Consider the following 18346-nt stretch of genomic DNA (forward strand, 5'->3'; position numbering starts at 1 on the left):
TCAGTACTCAAAGTTAGTGACCACAAACACCAGTGTTTTAGTCAGTACTCCAGTTTAGTGACCACAAACACCAGTGTTTTAGTCAGTACTCCAGTTTAGTGACTATAAACGGCAGTGTTTTAGTCAGTACTCCAGTTTAGTGACCACAAACACCAGTGTTTTAGTCAGTACTCCAGTTTAGTGACCACAAACACCAGTGTTTTAGTCAGTACTCCAGTTTAGTGACCACAAACGCCAGTGTTTTAGTCAGTACTCAAAGTTAGTGACCACAAACACCAGTGTTTTAGTCAGTACTCAAAGTTAGTGACCACAAACACCGGTGTTTTAGTCAGTACTCAAAGTTAGTGACCACAAACACCAGTGTTTTAGTCAGTACTCCAGTTTAGTGATCACAAACACCTGTGTTTTAGTCAGTACTCAAAGTTAGTGACCACAAACACCGGTGTTTTAGTCAGTACTCAAAGTTAGTGACCACAAACACCAGTGTTTTAGTCAGTACTCCAGTTTAGTGACCACAAACACCAGTGTTTTAGTCAGTACTCCAGTTTAGTGACTATAAACGGCAGTGTTTTAGTCAGTACTCCAGTTTAGTGACCACAAACACCAGTGTTTTAGTCAGTACTCCAGTTTAGTGACCACAAACACCAGTGTTTTAGTCAGTACTCCAGTTTAGTGACCACAAACGCCAGTGTTTTAGTCAGTACTCAAAGTTAGTGACCACAAACACCAGTGTTTTAGTCAGTACTCAAAGTTAGTGACCACAAACACCAGTGTTTTAGTCAGTACTCCAGTTTAGTGACCACAAACACCAGTGTTTTAGTCAGTACTCCAGTTTAGTGACCACAAACACCAGTGTTTTAGTCAGTACTCCAGTTTAGTGACCACAAACACCAGTGTTTTAGTCAGTACTCCAGTTTAGTGACCACAAACACCAGTGTTTTAGTCAGTACTCCATTTTAGTGACCACAAATACCAGTGTTTTAGTCAGTACTAGAGTTTAGTGACTTGAAAGTGTTTGTCAGTACATGAGATGTGTCCTAAAGTATACATTATATGGTTTCTACCACAAGAGGACTGAAGCAAAACATTTGTGTGTCTTTTCTATGGCACTTGTGTCATTAAGCAGAAATAATTTGCAACAAGGACCCACAATATGAGCAATTAGTCTATAATTGATTGTCCTTAATCTAATATAAGAAAGAGGAAATCATTTGAGTATATTGGGATATCTGCTTGTGCCCAGAGCAATCTTCTGGTCTGATTTGCAATACTATGAGTTTTAATGCAGCTCTAATAGAGAGATTGGCATCACCATGTGCTGAGTAAGTGCTAAGCCTGAGGGTGAAACATATCTAAGTTTAGATCGTTGTTGTTTTAAGGTGTGACCTTAAGGAAATACACCAGGGTCCAAAACTCTGAGAGGAGGGCACTAGTGAAAATACATTTCTTATTTAATACAACCATTTTCATTACAAATTACATTACTGACAAGAACTTGAGTGAAAAGAAGAATTTGTGAAATATTTTTCAGAGATTTTATTTTTTTATAAATCTGAAAAAAATATATATTTTTAGAGTTTTTTTCGTCCCCTATTTGCTTTAATGACAGTGTGCACTCACGCTGGTATGCACTCCACAGGTTTGTGCAAAAGTGTCCTCTGATCACATGCTTCAGTAGAAGAGATTAGACATGTGGAAAATCTGACCTTTTGTACAAAGCACTTAACATGGTCAATATCACATATTTGCTTACACTGAAACAGGGACCAAGAAATAGTGTAGGATCTTGCATGTTAAATCTTTAAGAAGTTCATCCTGCCAGCAAGGGAATTTTTTAGTCGAAGTTGAAGGTGAAGGTGTTAATTCATCACTTAGACACTTTAACATTGTACGTGTTGATTTAGTATTGTAAGGAACAGCGTAAAGACATAATACTGTGTAATTTCAAGGTTTTTTTTTTTAATGATAGTATGCCCGTGCTCAAAACATCGGCACAGTGATATCGTTAATGGGATATATTTTAGTTTATATAAAATAAAATTGTGTGGTATCGTTTCAACAAGTATCAGTATTCGTGATCTTCTGTAATGTGATGTGTATAACACAATACGCATGGTATGGCAATATCGTCTGTATCGTGATGCGTACCGTATCGGACAACACCACCGCGAAGCAACAAAAATCCTTTATAATGCATTTAAAACATGATTATAACTCGACATGTCCTGGTTTGTGAATGTGAGTGCTTGTTATTGCTTAATACAGTGCAAACAAAACCACAGTTCCTCATCCATGTATAGCTTTCATAATAGTGGGCTTCTGTTGTTTTGTTTGTCTTTTCATTCGCACTACTTTATGAGTGATTGTGCAACCGTATAGAGAAATACGACGTAGAGAAGAAGAAGAAGAAAAAAGTTTTTCTGGAAAAAAATTCAAGTTGAATTCTGAGAATGAAACTCGGCCCCCTATTGTGTTAACCGCTTCTGTGGATTCCGTGTAGTCCATTTCATCTTCTCCCCAACTGAGAACTCATCCGACTGTACCATTGCGGCGGGGGAGCGGGGGAGCAAGGGGGTGTTCCAGATGTGCTACCTGTATCTAATTCTAAATAAAGCACGTAAAGAACAACATAAATGATTAGAATACTCTCCGTACGCGTTAATAAGACACGTCGGTTTTATATATGTACACGTTAAAAGAGATGAGTGTAGCGATATTCTAGCGACACCCCTATACTTAACAAATAATGGAACAACCCAAGGCCGGAACCACAGCGCTATTAGTTAATCGCCGTAAAGAATGAAAAGTCGCTCGCGGTGTGGAGGAGCAACAAACGCTGAGAAACACGAAGCCGCGAGGAGTAGTTTGTGAAAGAGATTAAGTCCGGGGGAAATAACACGGCGTTAGGTTTAGTTAATGAATGAATACTCGGTTTGTAAAGTGATGGGCAGAGTGACCTCGGTGCTGACTGTGTGTGAGAGTGGAATAAACCGGCGTCCTGAGCTGAAACACCGCGCTAGCTACGTCTTCTCCAGGTCAGTCATAAACACTGCTGTACTCCACATTACACTGCTTTCCAAGAGTCCCGAGAGCCGCGCGCGCGTTTCACTTTTGTAACGGTTTTCTCGCCGCGACCGTTAATTCAAAGTTTTCTTTCAAATCGGCAAACTCGAGCGTGCTGAACTTTATTTGCCGAGCGCGTGCGCTCACCGCTGACATTTAATTAACCACAGCGCCTGCTTGCGTCATCTAAACGCGTCTATTATTTCCTATTAAAATAAAGGACGTTGTCGGCTTTAAACAGGACCGCGCCGTACCTCTTGTTTTGTTTTCTGACTACTTGCATGTCTCAACTTGTACATTGTGTGTGTGTGTGTGTGTGTGTGTGCGCGCGCGCGCGCGTGTGTGTGCAATCATAATGACTTAACTCGCAGGAAGTGGTGAAATAGGAGTGTATAAGGATGAAATACTGTTTGTGAGTCTCTCAACCCGATAAGGTGTGTGATCAGATCAGATGAGATCAGATCGGGATCTGTTAAGTTAGTAGAAGACAAACTGCACTGCACTGTTTTTCTTGCAGTGACGCACCTGAGGACGTGTAACAGGTGTGTTAGAGAAGGAAAAGCACGCTGAATGGTGAGTAAAGTTCCCTCGTCCGTCTCCATACTCTTCAGGGTGGCCGTGGATCCGGTGAACGCTGGACGTGAGGCAGGCATACGCCTGGGATAACTTGACGAGCCATCACAGCAGGGCATCGTGCACACACACGTTCGCACCCCTGGGGCGGTTTAACGTCGCCGGTCGTAGTACGCTGGAAGAAACCCGCACAGACACGTGGAGGACGTGTGAAACTTGTAACGCGAGCTCGGGATCGAACCGGAGACACGAAACACCTAACAAAACCACGATCTGTTCTTTTTGACCGCGTGTGAGTTTCGGACTAAAGTAATATTTCTTTTAACCAAAAAAAGTCGTGGTGTTACACCCGAGTCACACGCTGTGTCACGTCTCCAGCTCTCAACCAGACACGTTTTAGGGAAAAAAAATTTTTTTTAAAAAAGTTACACAAGTTTTCAATCTTCTGTTTAAACGTAAATATCAGATCATATCATATACAAGTACTGATTACTCTGCATGTGAAAAAACATCTAAGCTCTAAATCACTAAATCACCCCAAACCATGTGGCAGAATGTGTTATGGTCCGGTGAAACCAATTCCAAAAGGTATAATAATCCAATAATTCTAAAAGGTTTGTTTGGTGCAAAAAAAAAAAAACCACACCAACAAAAGAACTCTGTCCACACGGTGAAGCACGGTGGTGGCAGCATTACGCTTCAGAGCTGCTTTTCTTTAGGCAGAACTGGGGCTTTTATCAGGGTGGAGGGAATCATGACTGCCTACAAACACCAGTCGATTTTAGTGCAGTTTAGTTTAAAAGTTCACTTTGAAGCTGGGAAAAGTTCTGACATGATTTATCTTGGTTTAATTGTTTTAACTTCACAAAAACCTGCCATGTTAACATGGGTGTGTAGACTTTTTATAGCCATTGTAAGTACGGTCAGATGCTTTGGTTTATTTTATTTTTGCCGTCTGGAGAGCATTCTTCAGAAGTTAGTCTAGGCTGCAAATCCAGCGCTCACACACACACGGGGCTAAAAAGGGTTCTCTCTACAGCGCTCTGATACACCACCCCGTGTGTCATCTGATTCCTTTAAAACCCCCTCCGATGCCCCTGCACTCCTAATACATCCAGACAAGAGGAATTTCTGGTCTGTAGCTACGCAGTACACCTGTGAGGACATGCTGTTTGTGTGTGTGTGTGTGTTCAATTAGTCTGTGAAGCCTACAAGAATGCAGACAGCAGCCGTTTCCAGAATCAGAACAAACACAAACTGCTGAAAAAGTCACGAGAAGTTTAAACCAATATACAGAAACATTACCCAGAATACTTCATACTCATCAGCCTCAACACAAAAGTCTTTTAATGTGGTAATGGCATTGTGTGAGTGTGCGAGTGTGCGTAATAAGTATCGGGTTATGTTAGAAATCTGATTATCTGTACCCAGAGTCAGGCCTGTAAAAGTTTTACTGTCCTGTTATATAATTTAATCAGATTGTAACTGAAGTGAAAAACATAACTCCGTTTTATTTCAGCTCGATTGCAGGATTTATAAACCGCTGGGTAAACCAGGCCAGAGTGAGCAAAACTGTAAAACCAGCATTTTATCGTGACTGAAGCGCACATTTGTGGTTCCGCGGATGGCTGGGAAACCGATTTCTCCGAGCATACGTGTTAAACGTGTTAAACATGCGTGGCTACAAATAGATGCCATATCACAGGTTTTAGAGGTCTTAAAGCTGATCTACACTGCTCTGTGTGTGTGTGTGTGTGTGTGTTTACAGGGCGTAGAGGTGGCCGTGTGAGAAACCGGGAGCAATGTCGCTCTCTCTCTTCCCGCGTTTGTTCTGTCTGTCGGCTCTGTCCACCTTCCTTTGTGCTCAGGAGTTCAAAACCACAAGATGGCCGCTCTACTCGCAGAAGCCTCTCCTGCTGGTGTGGAACGCCCCGACGGTGGACTGTACCCCGCGGCACCGCATAAACTTCCCCTTCGAGCTCTTCCAGATTGTGGCGTACCCCACGGAGGGCTTTGTGCGCCAAAACCTCACCATCTTCTACAAAGAGCGCCTGGGGCTGTACCCGTATTTTGAAGCTAACGGCACCTCTGTGAACGGCGGCCTGCCCCAGCTCGCCAGCCTCACACAGCATTTAGAGAAAATTCCCAAAGGACTCGAGAAGTACATCGGCAAAAATACGTTGGCTAAAGGGCTGGCCGTGTTCGACTGGGAGGAATGGAGGCCGCTTTGGATCCGCAACTGGAACGCCAAAGATATTTACCGTGAAAAATCCAGGAAGCTCGTATCGGAAAAGAATCCCGGCTGGTCGGCTGAGCAGGTGAACAGAGTGGCTCAGCAGGACTTCGAGCTCTCTGCGCGGAAGTTCATGCTGGAGACGCTGCGCACGGCGAAGAGTCTCCGCCCCCAGCAGCTGTGGGGTTTTTACCTGTTCCCCGACTGCTATAATCACAACTACCTCAGCAACAGCGGCCTGAAGAACTACACGGGTCACTGCCCGGAAGTGGAGATGCAACGCAACGACCAGCTGCAGTGGCTGTGGACGGAGAGCACAGCGCTCTTTCCCTCCGTGTACTTGAGCCGCACGCTGAAGGACCAAGCCATCGGCCGGCAGTTCGTCAGGAACCGCGTCAGAGAGGGCATGAGGCTGGCATCGACCGGGAACGGCACCATACGGCCCGTGTTCGTCTACACGCGACCCACCTACACTAACGAGCTCATGCTGCTGACTGAGGTGAGACGCACAGGCAGATTGAATTATGTAAAAGTCGACCATCGTATTGTAGAATGAATGTAAACACAGTAATTTAATACGATAAGATTTACAGCTGTGTCACTAAAGCCACGCCTCTTTTCCTGGTACTGACTGGCACAAAAGCCACGCCTCCTTCCCTGGTACTGACTGTCACTAACGCCACGCCCTTTCCCTGGTACTGACTGGCACAAAAGCCACGCCTCCTTCCCTGGTACTGACTGGCACAAAAGCCACGCCCCCTTCCCTGGTAATGACTGGCACATCAGACAGTGTGTCAAGAGAAAGACGACTGGATGGACGGATAGATAGAGAGACGGATAGATGGACAGACAGAGGGATGGGTTTACAGATGAAGAGACAGATGGGTGTGTTTTCTCTTTAAAAGTGGGAAAGCAGAGAGAAGTTGGAGTGTTTTTCTGTGTGTGTGTGTGAGAGAGAGAGAGATCCCAGTCTCCTCAGGAAGGAAATCTCTGCTCTCCACAGAGGAAAGAATGCAGGCTTCGCTTTGAAGAATCCTTCAGATCCTCTGAAGTCGGTTGTTGGTTCGGTCAGAGGAAAAATAAACGCAAGGAGAGTGTTTATATCAGCTGGGTGGCATTTCTGTACGTTCCTGCGCTCTCTCGCGCTTCCCTGCTGTGTGTGAGAGCAAACCGGCGAGGCGGACGGGGCTTCCTGGAGTACTCGCACTTAGAAAGGGTTTTTCCTGGCAGAGACGAGGCTCTCGATCAGAAACACAAGAGCCACGAGGCATTTCAACTTGACTGGTTATAAATATATATCCCCCACCCACACACACACACTTTCTTTCCTGGACACCGAAGCTCATCTGCGTTCTTGAAGTTCCCCTTAGTTGCCCTGTGTGTGTGTGTGTGTGTGTGTGTGTGAGAGAAGCTAGTGCAGCAGCAGTCCTCTAACTCTTCACAGCAGACTTCACTCTGATGGAAAACATGCAGAGAAACATCCCTGCTGTCTCAGCTCATTTTTCTCTGAGTGAGTGTGAGTGTGTGTGTGTGTGTTCACACATACCTCTCTCACACGTGTGTGTGTGTCTTACTGTTCTCTGTAGCAAATCAGTGTTAACACTTTTTCTCTCTCTCTTTCTGTGTGTGTGTGTGTGTGTGTGTGTGTGTGTGTGTGTGTGTGTAGATGGATCTGATCTCCACTATAGGTGAAAGTGTTTCTCTGGGAGCTGCCGGTGTGATCCTGTGGGGCGACGCCTCCTACGCCAGCAGTAATGTAAGACTCCACCCCTCTCCGTCGCCGCCTGCATTCCCACAACGCAGCACCACACCCGGGCAGATAACGACACCCCTGGAGGCCGAGCGCATAAACTCCTGTAGCTTCCTGTTCTTTCCTGTGTACGGCGTGACATAGCGTTAAAGCACCAGTTTGCCCGAAATCCGAATGTCCGCCACGCCCACTTTATACCCGGTTTATTCAGGCCGCCTGTAGGTGGCGGTGGTTTGATCTGACGTAGATAGGATGGAACAGTATTTGACGCCGATATTAAATACGTAAACGTGACGCTATTCGTTAATAGTTCCGAGATTTGTGTTAGCGTGATATCTTAATTAAGAATGAGTTTAAAGTTTGTAGGATTTATATGGAATCGTCATCGTCGTCCTAATAACCAGCAGATAAACTGATTAGATCCAAACAGGGTCGAGGTCACAGCAAGGTCAAATGAATGAGTTTTTCTTCTTGTTTGAAGTGTATTTTAAAGGGTATTTGAGGCACACACATTAACAAGAAGAACTAGAATCGCTGCCGGCGGCGAAGGTGTTGTAGAGGCGTCTCCTTCCGCACCGTTGGTGTCGAGTTTGACGCTTGTTTTTCTCCTCCCGTGCAGGCGAGCTGCTTCAGCCTGAGCGAGTACCTCCGCTCCGGCGCCCTGGGCCGCTACCTGCTCAATGTTTCCTCCGCGGCCGAGCAGTGCAGCGCGCAGCTGTGCGGATGGCACGGACGCTGCCTGCGCAGACTCCCCGACACAGACACCTACCTGCACCTGAGCACTCGCACGCACACACTGGAGCTGCGGGGGGGACGCCTCGCCGTGCGTGGCAAGATGGACCGGGATGAGCTGGCGAGGCTAAACCGGGACTTCCGGTGTCAGTGCTACACCGGCTACACGGGCACCATGTGCTCGCAGAGAGCGTCCGGAAATAGAGCCGGTCTCAGCCTGCAGGGGGCGCTGGTGCTAATGCTTATGCTGACCTTTCTGCAGTGACCACAGGAAAAAAAAACAACCCGGCGGACGAAAGAGAAGCTGAACGCCACCTCTGCTGCTTTCCCAGTGAGCGTTTAGTGCTGCCCCCTGCTGCACAGCACCATGAACTACACAACTGATTAGACAGGTGAAGAGGTTTACGCTCTGCCCCTCCCCCCCTCAACGGTTCCCACGCTGATGCTCCTTTTCCACTAACACAGAGCCAGATCTGAACCTATGTTCCCACTGGCCTGAGAGACGGACCGTACGCACTCCTGGAACCTCCACACAGCACAAAGATTCGACTCGTGTTCATTTTAAAGATGTCGCTGCTAAGAGAAAGCTTTGTTTGCATTAGTACTTGTTACGCATCTTCCCATCCGCTCCGTAAACATTTCTGTATCTCCGGACTTTGGAACGTGTGGTGTAGCTTTTTAAAGATGTTAAGGAGTAAAGCGTTCCTCAGAGTATTACTTTTAGTCAGTAATCTGTAAATTCCTCTCGCACTGTTGATGGGTTTGGTTTTTTTTTGCTTTTAAACATTTCCATTTCAGAAGCAGTCTGGTACCAGAAGCGAACCGATTTTGTTGGCCGAGAACCGCTCTTTAGCGGTTCCAGATTACGCTCGCTGCGCTGGCGGAAAAACACCAGCAGGAGAGATGAGAGGAGTCGTATCAGGAGATCAGACCTCCACACTGAGGAGAAGAAACGCAGGTCAGATTAGAGCTGGCCGGTGACTGAACGTTCTGCCAGGTTTTTTGTTTTCCACGCGGCGTTTCTGTAAATTCGATCGTGTCGACGGTTCAGCAGGACAGAGAGGCGGATCTCCTCTGAAAACAAACTCGGTAATGACGTGGCTCTGACTCTACAGCGCACGCTTGTAAGAGAATTATTCGCAACGATCCTCACGTCATCCCTCCAGGATTTCTTCTTCAAGCGTTTTGGGCCTCGACAATCACAAAAACTCCACGGAATCCTGTACGGACCGAATATTCTCAGCACAGTATCACAGTATTTTATAATCATGGCCCAGCTCTAACGTAGACGTGACGAGCCTGTGAGTGACGTAGAGAGTTTATTAAAACCTTTAACCGTTTCAGATCCTCCTGATCTTCTGTGTTGTGGAAAAGTGCGGAGCCGTAAATAAACCACGCTCCTCGCTGTTTTCTGCTTTAAAATACTGGATTTCTTTTTTCTTACATCGCTAAACAAGTCTACGCAACTTAAAATTCACCCAAAGCCTCTATCTGATGTGGGACCTCTGCTGGACTGGTGTCACTTCATCTGCCAGAGTCTCCTTCATCGTCTGGAGCAAACTGGAAGAGATTAAGTGCCATGTGTTTTGTAGTATTTTTTAAACCTTTCTCTCCGAGTGGTGGGTGGAATCATGTTTGTGTGTGTGTGTGTGTGTGTGTGTGTGTGTGTGTGTAGGTGTTGTGTCTCTAATACAAAGACCTGAACTCTGTATAATGCAACAGTCGCCAGCATCACCATGTTTTCTGGACTACGGGACACATTCTTTGCCTTTTATCACACGCTGTGACGTTCAGCGCCGACTCACACCGCGCCTGTGAGCGAGTGTTTGAGTGTGTGTGCGTGAGTGCGCGTGAGTATGGTGTGCCGGTTTGAGGAGATACACTGCCAATAGCTTGGTGCTAGCATAACAATAGGAAAAAAAAGAGTGCCATAAGTGCGTCTTAAGTTGTCTGGAGAACACGGTGATCTGACCAAGCGCCTTCACATTTCACTTTAATATTGAAACCAAATTCTGCTCAATGGTGGGTGGTTGTTGTTTTTTTTTAAACTGGAGATTGTTTGGTTTGATCATGAACAATGGTTTATATGTTAGTGCAAATCCAAATGATTGTAACTCGATGTTTATTACTTTACAATAAATAAATGCTTTAAGGGCTGTGATTTGATGAGAGGTTTTTCTGGACTGGACCGGACCGGACCGGACATACCAGGTGTGTGACAACTCCGGGGTCGTGCGGTTATAGGAAAACAATCCACAACCGTGTGGGGTGATGTGGCCTGAAAAGAAGCGCTGAGAGTTACTGTTACCACCCCGATACCACTGTTGATTATTTTCCTATAATGGCACGTCCCCGAGTGTTTTATTCCTCTTACACCACAGTGATTTACCAATGAGTATAATTCTATATGTATTTTTATCCCTTTATAATTACCTTTAATATCCTGCACATTCATGAAATGATTTAGTTCCTGTTTTCGCTTAGATTATAGCAGCTATAAACTGCTGGTCGTTCCCTCAAAAGCGACTCTTTATTCCCTCTACTAAAGTTAATAAAACAAAACACGCAGCTTGTTACGCACGTTACCGAGAAACCGCAAAGAAGCGTAAACTCCTCTGTCCTGAAGATGTCGGAAAACTTACAGCTTTACCTCTGACGGTTACAAAGTGCTGACACTGAAGTCTCCTTCCATATACGGTACCTCCGCTAATATTGGCACCCTTGATAAATATGAGCACAGAAGGCTGTGAAAAATTGTTTAACCTTTTGATCTTTTGTTCAAAAATAATCTGCTCTCCCGGATATCAAACAATTGCAAACACGACACCGGTTTATCAAAAAAAAAATCTTTGTTAAATATAGGACTGCAACAATTATTGTCACCCCCATGAATTCATATGAGAAAAATATTTGTTTAGTACACCTGGGTGACTAGGAACAGGAAATTGTTCAACCATGACTTCCTGTTTCACAGGGGTATAAATATGAGGTAACACACAGGCCAAATTCCCTTAGTCATTCATAACAATGGGAATATAGCTGTGATATGCGGCAAAAGGTTGTTGAGCTTCACACAATGGGAAGTGGCTATAAGAAAATAGCACAAGCATTGAAAATGTCCATTTCCACCATCAGGGCAATAATTAAGAAGTTCCAGTCAACTGGAAATGTTATGAATCAACCACAAACTCAAGGTCCTGCCATGGCCTTCTCAGTCCACTGACTTGAACCCCATAGAAATCCTGTGGGGTGAACTGAAGAGGAGAGTCCACCAGCGTGGACCATGAAATGTGAAGGATCTGGAGAGATTCTGTATGGAGGAACGCTCTCGGATCCCTCGCCATGTATTCTCCAACCTCATCAGGCATGATAGTTGAAGACTCAGAGCTGCTATCTTTTCAAAGTGACGTAGCACAAAGTATTGACTAAAAGGGTGCCAGTATTAGTGGAGGGCACTGTACATGCTATAGGAAACTTCTCCATGTCAACGATGACGTTTTCTTTTTTAAACCGGGTCCGTGTGAACCAGCTGTTATTGTAGAAACGATAACGTATTATAATTAACGCGAGCACATTAATATAAACCTGTGATGTGCAGCTGCACGACTGTCAGAGCTGCTGTTACAGAAAATTCATCTACACCTCCTGACCAATCAGAGTCCGGAATCCTACAGCGCTGTGGTGTAATATTCTGACTGTTTACACAACATTATGTTGGTGTTACTGCACTTATTCAACCATTTATTCAAAGCTTTGCTTCTTACCTCCTCTGTTCAGCTCCTGGTGGTTTCCTACACATGCTGACTAACTTCACCCCCCCCCCCCCCAAACACCCCCAATCCCTCTACTTTACTTTTTTGGGATCTGTCCCAGATCTCAGCGGGGGGTTGGTTGTTGGAAGCTGCCAAAGGCAACATTACCAGTCTGGAAAAGACAGAGGAATCCTTGTTCCATAACTCAAACCAGACTCTGGGTCTCGTCGTTGCTCTGTCAGATATCTCCCAGTCCACTCTCACTCCCTCACTCCACCCTCAATCTCTGACCTCTGAGAGAGAACTTCCCTAATCTCTGATTGTTTTCCAGAACATTACCGAAGCGTTGGGAATGTGCTTACTCAAGGCTCGATGGTGAACCGCAACGCTGCTTGGAGCAGGCCAGGCTTCTTGCCGCTTAAATTGGTTCAATGTGTTCGCCAGTTTATCATTTATAACCTCGTCCATACAAATACGGCCTGTGAGTCATGCAAGAATGAGTGTGTAGGCGCTTTCCAAGTCAGTTCCTTTCTGAAGTCATCCTGACTATGCCCTACTCCTACTCATTACAGCTCTGAAGCTTCACGTTCTCCCAGAAACATTCTGCAAAAATGGACTATAAACTGTAAAGGAATTCACCCACTCATCTACAGTCACTCAGTCTGAGCATCTGATGTCTAATTTTGTTAAAGTGCAAAAGGTGAATACAGGGGCATCTCAGAAAAGTAGGACATCGTGGGAAAAGTTCATTTTTCCCCGTGAATTAATAAAAAAAAAGTGGAACTTTCATATGTTCTAGATTCATTACACATAAAGTTAAATATTTTTGATTGTTTTAATCTTGATGATGACGGTTTACAGCTCATGGAAATCAAAAAATGCACTATCTCAAAATAGTCGAAGGGCGGAACCATTGTCAGCATGGAATGTGTTTCCACACGGAACTGTTTTGGTGCATAACGTGAGCAAATCGTGCACCGCGCTGTCAAGATGTCCGTCCTGACAAAACACGTCCTTACAGCGTTTTGCTCCGGTTTGTGTTTTCAGTGCGTTTCTCTGTAGGTGAGTTTGACTCCGTGAAAGTTGGCAATGCTAATATGGTTCTCGTTCCGTTAGCTGAAGTGTGAGTTAGCTGTGCTGATCTTAGCCGTGCTCCCCGATCTGCGCACTTATCATCTGCGATTAATCCGGCATGCCGTTTTACCTCATGTTTAGTGCACTATAGCGGAAGTAAAAAAAAAAAACCGTTATTTCAGACCACCTATAACGAGGTATATAGGGGAGTTTGACCTATAGTGTGTGTTCCAAATAGCATACTTGCACACTGCAGCAGCTTGTCCTGGTTACTACACAGGTCACGTGAACTCCGCCTTCCCTCTACTAATATCCCAATCGATTCGTGAGTGAATCGAGTCGTCCTGTTCAAATGATTCGAATCCTTTTTTTATCGCCGTATGTAGTCTGTAATGTCCCAAACGATTCTTTTGAATGAATCGGCTCGTTGTGTTCGGTTCAAATGATACGAATTATTTTATCGGCGTATGTAGTCTGTAATGTGCAAAATGATTCTTTTGAGACAATCGAGTCGTTCTGTTCGGTTCAAATAATTGGAATACTTTTATCGCTATATGTAATCTGTAATATTCAAAAAGATTATTTTGAGTGATTCAAGTCGCTCTGTTCGGTTCAAATGATTCGAGTTCAGGACGACTGAATATTCTGGAAGAGATTTTGAACAAGAGGGAGAATCTAATCTAATCAGCATCACTTTCGCAGATATTTTAGTTCAAGAACAGTCAGTACACTTGAAAAGATTTGTGTTGTCTTTAATAGTCCGGCTATTAATGCTGACTGTTCAGCTATGGATCCTGATGAGTATAAATGAAATGAAAAGCCTTTCTCCTGTGAACAGACCGGGCTCTCCAGCGAGACGATGAGTTTCCTGCGTAACCGTGCGGTGGTGCTCGGCCTGGTGCTGCTCTTCACCGTGCTGCTGTACCTGCTGCTGCCGTCCTCCATCAGACAGAGCAACACTGAGCCGTCTTTGGCTGTGCAGAGGTCACAGAGGCTCATCTCAGCTTCTCCGTTACCCATCAACATCACCGTTCGCACGGGACAGATCCCCAGCGACCCGCCGCTCTTCTTCAGAGAGGCCCTGCCTGTGGACTTGTCCGGGAGACAGGTCCTACCCAGGTCTGGTTTGGTCATGTGACTTCCACACATGGTGCAATAATACAATTAAATAATACTTTTCACAAATGTAAGAGACCATTAAAGTGAAGGAAGAAAAAAAGATACAGCACATTTCTGACAAATCTCATAATTTTTAAACATGGAAAAACAATAGCAATATGGTTATATATTTTAATATACCCAAATATATTCATGTTTTAGTTGGAATACATTATTTAAATACCATTGAAAATGCTGCAATATAATAAAGCATGAGAATAATAAATAAATAAATAATATATAATAAGTAACACAGTTTCTTTCTGTTAAAATCTCTAGGTTTAATAATCTAAAATCGGAACACAATCAAAATCAAGCATTAAAAATTAGCTAAAGATCTATTGCGGGTGCCTTATTTATAATAATAATAAATGAACTAAGAGTATAACAATATATAATTATTAATAATATCTATAATAAGAAAAAGATCTTACACAAACAGGCATGGTGAATGCAGAGTAATGTTTATTGAGGTTGAGGTGAGTTGATGGTTGTGTAATTCCTGTGTCAGGCTGCAGGTGGTGCTGCTGCACGGTCAGGCCTTCACCTCCAGGACGTGGGAGGAGCTGGGCACGCTCAGTCTGCTCGCCGCTAACCGATACCAGGCGCTGGCTCTGGACCTGCCAGGTACACACAGACACACACACACACCCTGCTTTCCCTCTGTGTTATAGACACAACGGGGGGGAGAAAGAATCAGATCACACACTTCACATGCTGAGGAAATATTTAATCACTACAGCAATATGTATTGATTAATGTATTGATCTGTCTGTTTGTCTGTTCTTCATTCTTACACTTTTTCACTCCATCTATCTGTATCTTTCTCTCTCTCTCTCTCTCTCTCTCTCTCTCATCAGGTTTTGGGAAGTCTCCAGCGTCAGAGTCGGTGAAGTCTGAGCGGAGTCGTGTGGATCTGTTGAAGCATTTCCTCGAGGCTCTGGGAGTTCGCGCTCCGGTTCTCATCACTCCATCTATGAGCGGTCACTACGCTCTGCCCTTCCTGCAGAGGTTCAGTGATCAGCTGCGAGCCTTCATCCCCATCGCACCTGTCGCCACCCGAACACTCACTCCACAGCAGTACCACGACATCCAGGTGTGTGTGTGTGTGTGTGTGTGGCATTGGAGTGCTGTAGGTCTAAAGATGTTGATAATTTTTCTATAACAGCACTGCAGCTGCAAATCACAGGTTTATATTAATGCACTGGTTCTAATAGTTTCTATAGTAACAGCTCATTCACGGGGACTCCACATAAACAGATTTTTTCAAGAAAAAGGTTTTCTATAAGAAGACGTTTATTTCACATTTATGGAAGGAGTCTTCAGTGTCGGCGCTTTGCAACAGTCTGAGGTTCAGCTTGTAACCGCAGCATTATACTAATTGTGTGTGTGTGTGTGTGTGTGTGTGTGTTTGTTTCCAGACTCCGACTCTGATTGTGGTTGGAGAGTTGGACACTAATCTGGGCTCTCAGTCTCTGAAGAACCTGCAGCATCTCCCTCATCACTCGGTGGTTAAGCTTGCAGGAGCACGACACGCCTGTTACATGGACAAACCGCGAGAGTTCCACCAGGCGCTGCTCCACTTCCTCAACACACTCGAATAACACAATGGGCGTGGGCGTGGGGGGGGGGACATTATAACAACAATTACGGTCCTTTAAAACATTGAGTTTATCTGAAATTTAAAACAGACGCATCACCTCAAGTGTAGTGCCATTTAAAAAAAATAGTGTGATGATTTTGCTCCTGTGTGTGTGAGATGAACTATGAAAGAGACAGATGGGAGGAGGTGAAGAAGAGAACGTAATGTGAAAAGATGGCCATTTCACCTCAAAGATTTTCAGTACAGCTTTTATTCTGAACGCACAGCTTGTTCATGACATAGTGCTCTAGTCAGAATGACTCTTTTTCCTTTGGTATCACTTCGCCCCCGTAGACCATGCCCCTTTTAAAGGCCACGCCCCCTCCTGTCCCGTCAAAATTGTAGTGAAATCTGAAATGCAGACGATAAAATGTGTGAACAGACTGTCGCTGCTGCTTTATCTGAATTTGCTTTTTGTTTTTTAATGCTTTTTTTTTTTTTTTTGCTTAAGGATTAATGAAAATTTTGGGTGTGTTTTTACAGAATTTAGGGACCTGACATTTTCAACAGATTGAATACTTTGGAGAGAAAACCAGGGATCGTTAATTTAAACAAGTCTTCAGCTTGTTTGAGGTTGATGAGGTGATCTTCTCCCACGCACTCTGTTCAGTCTGTGATGTTTTTTTTTAACATTTCTCGAGTGAAACCCGTGGTGAGTGTTTTGAGCCGCTTGCTTCAGGACGCACCACCACCTTCTGGAACTCTTGACAATCTGAACCTGTCAATCAGGGCTTGGTTCTGGTCTCCGGTGCAGCTTTACAATGCTTTGTGTGCATGTGAAAATCCTTCATATGATGTTCCTTTAACTCTCTCTTGGTTTAAATGGGTGGTCTCCCTTGTAGGCCTGCTTAAACGTCTCTAAAGTTTTCCGTTAAATGCACTTTACGGTAAAGCAGTGCAGTTCCACTCTGTGTATTAAGTTGTGACGTGGTTATTTATTTCTCGCAAGCATTTTAATTTGAGTATGTGTGTACAGTCTGTGTGTACAGTCCATCAGATGTGGGTTGTTGCTTGTAAATAGAAAAGAGCTGAACATTATTAAAACACTAAATTAAATCAAATAAAAGTAGCCTTATCGGCATGATTGTGCCACGACTGAATTTTGCCAGGATGTATTATTTTGTTTAAATACATTTTTACACACACACACACACACACACTTCACCAGTAATGTAATAATGTTTGTTTCCAACCCTTTAAAAGGCTAAAGGAGATTTACTCTGCTGTAATATAGCTAATTAATCAGTGTCAGGAAGATTATTAATAGTTTTATAATAGTTTTATTAATAGTAATTATTAATAATACAGTATCTCACAGAAGTGAGTGCACCCCTCACATTTTTGTAAATATTTGTTGATATCTTTTCATGTGACAGCACTGAAGAAATGACACTTTGCTACAATGTAAAGTAGTGAGTGTACAGCTTGTGTAACAGTGTAAATTTGCTGTCCCCTTAAAATAACTCAACACACAGCCATTAATGTCTAAACCGCTGGCAACAAAAGTGAGTACACCCCTAAGTGAAAATGTCCAAATTGGGCCAAATTAGCTATTTTCCCTCCCCGGTGTGATGTGACTTGTTAGTGTTACAAGGTCTCAGGTGTGAATGGGGAGCAGGTGTGTTAAATTTGGTGTCATCGCTCTCACACTCCCTCATACTGGTCACTGGAAGTTCAACATGGCACCTCATGGCAAAGAACTCTCTGAGGATCTGAAAAAAAGAATTGTTGCTCTACATAAAGATGGCCTAGGCTATAAGAAGATTGCCAAGACCCTGACACTGAGCTGCAGCACGGTGGCCAAGACCATACAGCAGTTTAACAGGACAGGTTCCACTCAGAACAGGCCTCGCCATGGTCGGCCAAAGAAGTCGAGTGCACGTGCTCAGCGTCATATCCGGAGGTTGTCTTTGGGAAATAGACGTATGAGTGCTGCCAGCATTGCTGCAGAGGTTGAAGGGGTGGGGGGTCAGCCTGTCATTGCTCAGACCATATGCCGCACACTGCATCAAATTGGTCTGCATGGCTGTCGTCCCAGAAGGAAGCCTCTTCTAAAGATGATGCACAAGAAAGCCCGCAAACAGTTTGCTGAAGACAAGCAGGCTAAGGACACGGATTACTGGAACCATGTCCTGTGGTCCGATGAGACCAAGATAAACTTATTTGGTTCAGATGGTGTCAAGCGTGTGTGGCGGCAACCAGGTGAGGAGTACAAAGACAAGTGTTTCTTGCCTACAGTCAAGCATGGTGGTGAGAGTGTCATGGTCTGGGGCTGCATGAGTGCTGCCGGCACTGGGGAGCTACAGTTCATTGAGGGAACCATGAATGCCAACATATACTGTGACATACTGAGGCAGAGCATGATCCCC

At 44.4% G+C, this 18346-nt stretch overlaps 2 protein-coding genes across 3 annotated transcripts; both read left to right on the forward strand.

Moving 5' to 3' along the window:
* Positions 1-2672: 2672 nt before the first annotated feature.
* Positions 2673-10507, forward strand: hyal2b (hyaluronidase 2b). 2 transcript variants are annotated; one of them, XM_053652755.1, is made up of 5 exons: positions 2673-3035; positions 3581-3636; positions 5405-6368; positions 7536-7625; positions 8239-10507. In XM_053652755.1, exons 3-5 carry the CDS (start codon positions 5439-5441, stop codon positions 8614-8616), a joined length of 1398 nt encoding a protein of 465 aa, XP_053508730.1. In that variant the 5' UTR covers positions 2673-3035; positions 3581-3636; positions 5405-5438; the 3' UTR covers positions 8617-10507. The 2 variants fall into 2 exon arrangements, with proteins under 2 accessions (XP_053508730.1, XP_053508729.1); XM_053652754.1 differs by lacking the exon at positions 3581-3636.
* A 1718-nt stretch (positions 10508-12225) lies between these two features.
* Positions 12226-17072, forward strand: abhd14a (abhydrolase domain containing 14A). The gene is made up of 5 exons (XM_053652758.1): positions 12226-13165; positions 14016-14296; positions 14847-14962; positions 15196-15431; positions 15757-17072. The coding sequence occupies exons 2-5, from the start codon at positions 14037-14039 to the stop codon at positions 15937-15939; spliced, it is 795 nt and encodes a 264-aa protein (XP_053508733.1). The 5' UTR covers positions 12226-13165; positions 14016-14036; the 3' UTR covers positions 15940-17072.
* The last annotated feature ends 1274 nt before the right edge of the window (positions 17073-18346 follow it).

Source organism: Ictalurus furcatus, chromosome 21 (assembly GCF_023375685.1).
Source record: "Ictalurus furcatus strain D&B chromosome 21, Billie_1.0, whole genome shotgun sequence".
NCBI classification, from domain to species: domain Eukaryota; kingdom Metazoa; phylum Chordata; class Actinopteri; order Siluriformes; family Ictaluridae; genus Ictalurus; species Ictalurus furcatus.